Here is an 8316-nt window from a genome sequence, read left to right on the forward strand (position 1 = left end):
TCCCGCCTGACTGTGCCCTCCCCGGACTGCCCGCCGTCCCGCCTGACTGTGCCCTCCCCAAGTCCTGTGCAGTCTAGAAAAGCTGCCGTGGTGTCCGCAATGATGAAGGAAAAACACAGAGGAGTTCAGTTTGATGGCCGCCGACATCTTACACATGTGCGACCTCCTGGGATCATACAACAGTTCTGATCAGTGTCACATGCCCATTTTATAGATGTGGTAACGGAGACTCAGTTTTTTAAAGTGACGTGCCCAGGCATACACACCTAGGAGGGGCAGAACTTGAGTTTTCAGATTAGAAAAGATGCCAATCTTCGCATTCCCGCACACTGCCCATGGCATCACAGCATGGCCACACCGTGATGGGCGGGAACTAGTGTGCAGGAAGTAGGCATCAGGGCCGTGCAGGACTTTTGTCACTACAACCAGACCCAGTGACAAAGGCGAACAGAGGGGTGCACCTCCTTCTGTGGTATCTTGACCCACACCTCCCCCTTACTCCCCCTGCCCCGAGATACGGGAAAGATGGGGGCAGTAGGCTGGTACCTTCGAACATTCACGCACGTTCATCCAGGAGGACTGAGTGGCCTCTGCGTACCCGTGAGTCAGGCTTCACGGGTCCAGAGATTCAAAGTCAAGGCCAGCGGAGGGAGGAGGTTCTGTCAGGTGTTAGTGTGAAGGTGGGCTGCCCGGCGGCTGGCCTGCTGACCTTTGTCCTCCCCTCTCTGCCTCTGAGGCCTGACGGTGAACGGAGAGCTGGTCGGGGCGCCGGCTCCCCCCGGCGGCCACAAGAGGCAGCGCACCTACTTCCGCACCATCACCATCCTGGTCAACAAGCCAGAGCGGTCCTACCTGGAGATCACGCCAAGTAGAGTCATCCTGGATGGGGGAGACAGGCTGGTCCTCCCCTGCAACCAGAGCACGGTGGTGGGGAGCCGGGGGCTGCAGGTGTCCGTGTCCGCCCGCGCCAACGTCACCGTCACCATCCAGGGCACTGTCACCTTCGTCATCCTCATCCACCTGTACAAGAAGCCGGCCGCCTACCAGCGGGACCACCTGGGCTTCTACATCGCCAGCAGCGAGGGCCTGTCCAGGAGCTGCCACGGGCTGCTAGGTGGGCAGCAGCCTCTCACGCCGGGTCCCCAGAGCAGGACGGGAAGCAGCTTCACCAACTGTCACCTGCCTTCTGGGAAAGGGGCAGAGGCCTGGGGAGGCTCCCTCTCAGGGTCTGGCTCTGGACTCCAGAAGCTGCTAACAGAGGGCAGTGGGTGGCCCAGTGCGGGCGTGGGGTCCTGGTCCAGCCCCGAGCAGCCACAGCGCCCCTAGTGTCCACGCACAGCCCCAGGCGGGCCCCTTGCGCACAGGTGCAGGGTGCCCCTTGCCCACAGGGCATGGTGGGAAGGCAGGGTTTCCTGGAACTTGAGCCGGACGGGCCAGGTCCTGCCTCACTGCCAAGGGCGCAGGCGGGTCTTCCTTTGGCCTCAGCCACGCCCTCATTTGGCCTGGCACTCTGCCAATATTCGCTACATCGCGGATACTGGAAGGTGTGCGTCTTCTGGGAGAGTCTGGCCTGGGGCTGCAGTCAGCTGACATCCCCTCCACCCCCCTGCCTCTGGAAACCCCTGAGCTCTGGGGGGGGGGGTCACCGGTGGGCTCCTCGGGACCCAGACCTCTCAGCCCAGTGCAGCCGGCACTTGACCCACGCCCACTGCTGTCCTGTGTGCCCCCAGGTCAGTTCCTGAACCGGGACGCCACGCTCACACGGGAGCCAGCAGGGCTCGGCGAGGCGTCTGCAACGGCCCTGCAGGTGAGAGGGCACCGGGTGCCCGTGGTCTGGAAGCAGAGAAGGATCTACAATGGGGAGGAGCAGGTGGACTGCTGGTTTGCCAAGAACAGCGCGGCCCAGCTCATCGACGGCGCCTATGAGGACTACCTGGCAGCCCATCCATTTGACTCGGGGACTGCGTTCGGCCCGGGGCATCCGGGGGCTCCGACACCACGGCCTGAGTGGGGGCATGCGTGACGGGGACACGCGGGCACGCCGCGGCACGCGCCCGGCCTCCTGACAGTTGACTGCAGCCTTGACACCCCCCTGCTGGCGTGTAGGCCCTGGGTCGGCCTGAGGGAAGGGTAGGGTCGGGCGCTGGAGCCACACTGGCGCTTCCTCCTGCGTCCTCCCCTCCCCCACCGCGACAGAGACAGGAGCACGGAGGAGAAAGGGTCCCCCGCGACACGGAAAGTGTGCGCCTCGTGGGCCCGGGGCGCGTGCATCGGGCCGGCTGACTTGTCCCTCTCCCGGCGCTTTCCTCTGTGGGCAGGGCCACGCCTGGGCACTCTGCTTCTCGCCCGACGCTAGCGCTCGGGCATCTCGCCGGGTCGTCCACGCGTGTGGCCGCCCTCTGCTGCAGCGGAGCCTCTCAGGGGCCCAGGCCCTGGGTCGTGCAGGCAGCGCGTAGGTTTGATCATTGTAAACAGTTCAGGCTTTTCTTAGGAGAGGGTTTTCTTCTGCTGTGATATCTCGCCCTTGAAAAGGAGTTTTCATTAAAAAAAATTGGTTGAAACCGGAACAGCTGCATCGCAGACCCCGTATTTCTCTCACGGGCGTTGTCACCCGCTCGGCCCTGGGAACAGATGTTCCGTTTTTTCCAGTAACGCTAATAAACAGTACAGCGGAGCGCGGCTGGTTTTCGTGGCCTGTCTGCTGCCGGACACTTGGCCCGCCACCACGCGGGTCATAATTCCGGCCTCGTTTGCTCCGGGCCCTGGGGGAACCCATCGGGTGCCCCCAGCGCTGGGACGGGAGGTGAGACTGGCACAGGGCGCGTCCACCCGCCACGGGCCGCCCTTCCCACTCCCCCTCCCCCCTGCAGGCTCCGCCCACCCCGGGGGCGTGAACCGCTCGCCAATCTGAGCAGCTGGCCTTCGGTTGGTCGAGGAGGCCAAGCCGGGTGTCAGCGCAAGGCGGGCACTTGGGGCCCGGAACTCGGACGAACAATCCGACCCCACAAGGGAAAGGTTAAGTGCAGGGGGGCTCAGAGGTCAGTGCGTGGACCCCCTCTTCCCTCTCTTCCGGGGTAAGCCAGGCTGGGCACGGCCTGGGGGGCCATTCCCCGCCCTCGCCAGTTCCTGCTTTTCTCTCCATTGGGCCTGCCCAGGGCCAAAGCCTGGGCCTCGCTGGTCGACGTGGATGGGCGCAGGCTGCACTTTGGCCAAACTGCCAAGAAAGGATGATCTGGACCAGAGAGATGGGATGTTCTAAAGTGAGACCGAGGTCGGTAGAAGCCTTTCTGCGGGCCCCGCGGGAGGCTCCTTCTGAAGGCAGAGGCTCCAGCGAGGCCTCTCCCGGATGTGCAGGCCAGGTTTGGGCCTCCAGGCTGCGGGAGGAGGCGCCTGGCCAGCTCGATCATGCAGCGTGCGGTGCTTGGTGTCTGGGTTGTGAGTTCGAGCCCAGTGCTGGGCATGGAGTCTGCTCAACAACAAAAAAAAACTGCAGCAAGGGCTGTTATTACACATTACCAGTTATCCCCAGTTACTACTGGTTTCTTTCTTTCTTTTTTAATATTTATTTATTTTTGAAAGACAGAGCACTAGTAGGGGAGGGTCAGAGAGAGAGAGGGAGACACAGAATCTGAAGCAGCTCCAGGCTCTGAGCTGTCAGCACAGAGCCCAATGCAGGGCTTGAACTTGTGAACTGCGAGATCATGACCTGAGCCCAAGTCGGACACTTAACCAACTGAACCACCCAGGTGCCCCCAGTCACTACTACTGGTTTCTAAGAGCAGACACAGAACATTCCAGAGAGGTACCTCTCACTTACTCTCCTGTACTTGAGTATCAAGGTTGAGCTTTCATTTTAACGTTTTTACATCAAATTCCACTTTCTTTCTTCTTCCTCCTCTTCATCCTCTGTGTCTTTTTATTGCAGAAATTCCTTGCTGTTAAGTGTTTCAGCCGGAGACTGTGGTATCTCCAAATAACTCCGAAGCCCCGTTATCCTTAGGACCTTGTAATTTGATTGGAAAATGTAGTATTTTCTGTTGGTCCGTGTGTTGTGGAAAGCTAGCTTTTTCAAAAAGCAAATGCAGAGGAAAGGAGGAATTCGCTTCTCAGGTGGGGGAACTGAGGCAGAGTCCAGCTGAGTGATTCTCCCGACGAGACGTCGTGTGAAAGATGGAGGACGGGGCCATCCTCTCCTCCCCAGAGCACCTGGATGGCGGGGCAGGGGTGCTGAGTGAGCAGCTGCATGACGTCAGCCACCGCGTTCCAGCCAGAGGGCACACGCCTCCTGGTCTGGTCACAGCCTCCTGGGCTCGAGGAAGGACTGTCTGTTGGTTAAGCCCCCCAGCCGGAGGCATTCTTGGAATAACACCCTGAGCCAACTAAGACACCGGATACAAACTCCGAGCTCTGCCTCCTTTGTCAAGCTGCCCACAGCGTGTGCAGTGCTGTCGCTCACTTGGAACCCTGGGAACACGACCCCGCTAAGATAGCAAATACAGTAACGCAGCCCGGCAAAGACCTGGAGCGTTAACTTCCTGAAGCGTTAACTTTAAGTATTTGTTTTAGTCGGTTTAATAAGTAGGGCATGAGATAGTTCACGTTCAAGAGACTTAAAAAAGAAAAACTAAGACTGGGGCACCTGGGTGGCGTCCGACTTGGGCTCAGGTCACGATGTCCTGGTCCGTGGGTTCGAGCCCCGCATCAGGCCCTGTGCTGACAGCTCAGAGCCTGGAGCTGCTTCAGATTCTGTGTCTCCCTCTTTCTCTGCCCTCCCCCACTCACACCCTGTCTCTGTCTCTCTCTCGAAAATAAATATTAAAAAATCTTTTTAAACTAGGAGAATGGTATGAAAAGACAGCATATTGTTACATTTATGTTCTGAGGGATCGTGGAGTTAGGGCTGTAGAGAAGACGCCCTGATGATTCTAACCGCACTGCTTGCTTGTAGAAATCTCTGAATTACGTGAAATACACATAAACGGAGTAGTGAGTGACGTCGGAGGAAAAATGTTAAACCGACACAAGCTACGACACAGCGGCGGACACGCAGCAGCCGATCTGACCGTCTGTGTGGCCGTCACGCACACGGCAAGCGGCCGATCCCCAGCCCCTTCTCTCCTGGCCGCCTCCATCCAGAGCGCCTGCCGCTGTCCCATCGGGCCCCTTGTGTGCACCCGGCCACGTCCAGCTGCTACTTTTCCCTCTGCCTCTGGGGTGGTTTTGTGCCTCAAGTGGCCCTTCTGGCTCGTGGCTCTGGCATTGCCACCCACCCCCACTGCCCCCCACTCCCGCCGACGCCCATTCGGATCCCCCCGAGCTCCACCACATCCTAGAGGCCCCCGGTTAGAAACAAGCAGCACAGACGCGGAAGGTGACACTGGCGCTGGGAGGCCGTGAAAAAGAGAAAACCAGCAGATGCCTTACGGCAAAGGCAGCCTCTCTAGACCCTGGCTTCTTCATCTGTAAAACGAAGGGTGCACTGAGACCCTCTGATCTTTATCTTCTGCCCGAAGATGAAGGAACTCCCTCAACTGTCAAGCAATCAATGCAACACCTTCTGTCCGATGACTGCGCTGTGCGTGGAGAGCCAGCGCCCCAGACCCAGGGGTTCGGGGACGGCCGAGGCCCTGCCTCCGTGGAGGGGTGGCTAAGGGTGGTGACAGAAGGAAGGCAAGGCCGGAACTCAGCCCTGGCACTGCCACAAGAGCTCAGCCACAGCTGGTGTCTGCGCCCCGAGAAGGCACGGCCCCGGAGGCGGGAAGGAGGCCGGGACGGGACACCCCCCAGGGACGGCGGGGAGCGCTAAGCTGCCAGAGGGAGGGCATGCACGGAGGCCACCACACAACAGAGCTTTCTAGAACGTCCAGCCACTGGGAGCATTGTGCAAACGGAAGCACCCTTCCTCGCATCCCCAGCTTTCCCGCAGATCTGGGGGTCACCAAGGCCCCAGTGGGTGCCACTCCCTGCAGTCCCAGGCCCCTCACCCCCTCCACCCTGCCCTGGGGCGTCTCTGGCCCTGTACTCATGGCACAGGAGGACGCCAGATAGTGACAGCCGCACGGGTCCCTCCCACCTCCAGGGCTCCCACCGGCATTTGGCCAACGTGGGTCACCTCTTCTCCCCCACGCTCCCGCCCCAGCGGCTACTCTGTGCTGCCCCAGCCTCCTCCATGGCCTTACCCACCGCCTTCCAGTCTGTTGCCTCCTCTTGTGCCGAGGAAACTGCCAGGATTTCCCGCATTCACTCCGTGTCCCGTCACCATGGCTCTGTGGTCACACAGCCCTCGTCTTCACGCCCTGTCCCTCCCCGTGACACGGCCACCTCCTTTCTCCCTCCCAGGGCTGGTGCATCTGACCACCTCTTTCTTCCCAGAGGCTCCACACTCTCCTTCCCCACCAGGCTCTGCCCTCTCGGTCCCGAATGCCACTCCGGGACGTCTGTGGTCCCCAGCACTGCCTCAGGCCTCCCTCTTCTGTCTGCCGTGTCCGAGTCAGGCTTGCTGCGGTATTTGAAACTTCATTTTTCTTTTCTGTCACCTCTTAGGTGCTTACCTCATCAGAGTCGGCTCTCTCCTCAGCAGGTGGACGTGGACTTCAGATGTCACACACCCGTCCCCAGTGACCACTCCAGCCTCTTCCTCTCTGAAATCCTGGATCCCTTCGCTTCTTTCGTGTGACTAATTTCTCTCCTGAGTTCCTTTTGCTGAACGTCTTTCCTCCTATCAACCCATGTATGCACTTGCCCTTAGGCCCTCCGTTGGTCCTCCATGTGCTCTTCCTCCGGGACCCCGTGCACCTCTGGCTTCAGCCTCTGTCTCTGCGTGGCACATCCTGTCCCGACCGCTCATCTGGGGAGCGTTCCCCCTTCATTATTCTGGCATCACCTCAGGCTCAGGAATGAAAGCAAACTTGCTGTCCTCAAAGTGTCTGATCTTTAATAGAAGTATTTGGAATTTGGGATCTGGAAGGAAAAGAAGTAGTTCTAGCAAGAGTCATTTCTGTTTGGATTGCCTCAAATAAAGGTAAAGGTGTGTGTGTGTGTGTGTGATGCATCTCAAAACAGGCCAATTTAAAATTAATTTTTAAATTTTTTAATGTTTATATTTGAGAGAGAGAAAGACAGCCCAGAGTGTGGGGGTGCAGAGAAGAGAGAGAGAGACATAGCTAGCGGGGGAGGGGCAGAGAGAGAGGGAGAGAGAGAATCTGAAGCAGCTCCAGGCTCTGAGCTACCTGTCAGCACAGAGCCCGACTCGGGGCTCGAACCCACGAACCATGAGATCATGACCTGAGCCGAAGCTGGACGCTCAACCGACTGAGCCACCTGTGCAGAATTCATTTTTATGGACAACACATTCTTCCTGAAAATTCTCTGTCCATCATGTAGTCTTCTCAAGACAGCAGCTGTGTTTGTGCAGAGGCCCCGTGTCCTGCCCGCTCGCTGAATCCTTGGTTATGTAAGACCATCTCACTGCCGATTCCCTGGAAGTCCATTGAGTCGCACCATCGGCACAGCATTCATTATGAGTACGTTTTCCTGTGCTTTTTAAAAATAGGTTTTATTTGAAATGCAGGAAGCCACCAGCCCGGTGCCTGAGCAGAGCGGACGTGTGAGTGCGGCAGGGGTGCGTCGGCCCCACACGGCTGTCATGCAGTCCGTGAGCCGAGGGACCACAGCCGGAAGCCGGCTCCTGGCCCGGGCGTGCACGCAGGAGCAACCTGGACGTGACTCTTGATCTTTTAACCTCCTCATCTGCCTGCTTGGAAAACTTGAAATCAAGCACTTTGAGGACTTGTGATAAAAATATTATTGAAAACTCGGTGTATAACTGATGGCCTGTAACGTTTTAAATGTTCCTGCAACCTTCCCAAAAGACAAAATACTTCAAAACAAACATGTTCACTTATTCACTCATTACAATATATGTATTTTTTAATGTTTTTATTTTTGAGAGAGAGTGAGAGAGAGTGAAAGCACACGAGCAGGGAAGGGCAGAGATAGAGGGAGACACAGAATCTGAAACAGGCTCTAGGCTCTGAGCTGTGAGCACAGAGCCTGACTTGGGGCAGAAACTCATGTTTTTATTAAGAATAAATAGGTTATGGGCACCTGGGTGGCTCCATCGGTTAAGCATCCGACTTCAGCTCAGGTCATGATCTCGCGGTTTGTGGGTTCGAGCCCTGAGTCGGGCTCTGTGCTGACAGCTTAGAGCCTGGAGCCTGCTTCGGATTCTGTGTCTCCCTCTCTCGCTGACCCTCCTCCACGCATGCTCTGTCTCTCTCTTAAAAAAAAAAAACACTGAAGAAAAGGAAAATAAGT

At 57.8% G+C, this 8316-nt stretch overlaps 1 protein-coding gene and 1 long non-coding RNA gene across 2 annotated transcripts in view; both read left to right on the forward strand.

Annotated features, from left to right (window-relative positions):
• ITIH5 (inter-alpha-trypsin inhibitor heavy chain 5) overlaps positions 1–2573 on the forward strand; it is a 72140-nt gene extending 69567 nt beyond the window's left edge. Inside the window, exons 12-13 of the mRNA XM_029955593.1 lie at positions 737–1114; positions 1731–2573. Coding sequence (XP_029811453.1) covers positions 737–1114; positions 1731–2023 — 671 coding nt within the window. The 3' untranslated portion in view covers positions 2024–2573. The remainder of the gene's footprint in view (positions 1–736; positions 1115–1730) is intronic.
• Positions 2574–2694: 121 nt separating this feature from the next.
• Positions 2695–7891, forward strand: LOC115304692. The gene is made up of 3 exons (XR_003914562.1): positions 2695–3038; positions 6544–7021; positions 7571–7891. It is a non-coding gene; the product is annotated as an uncharacterized LOC115304692 (long non-coding RNA).
• Positions 7892–8316: the final 425 nt, after the last annotated feature.

The sequence above is a fragment of the Suricata suricatta genome, chromosome 10, assembly GCF_006229205.1.
Source record: "Suricata suricatta isolate VVHF042 chromosome 10, meerkat_22Aug2017_6uvM2_HiC, whole genome shotgun sequence".
NCBI lineage: Eukaryota > Metazoa > Chordata > Mammalia > Carnivora > Herpestidae > Suricata > Suricata suricatta.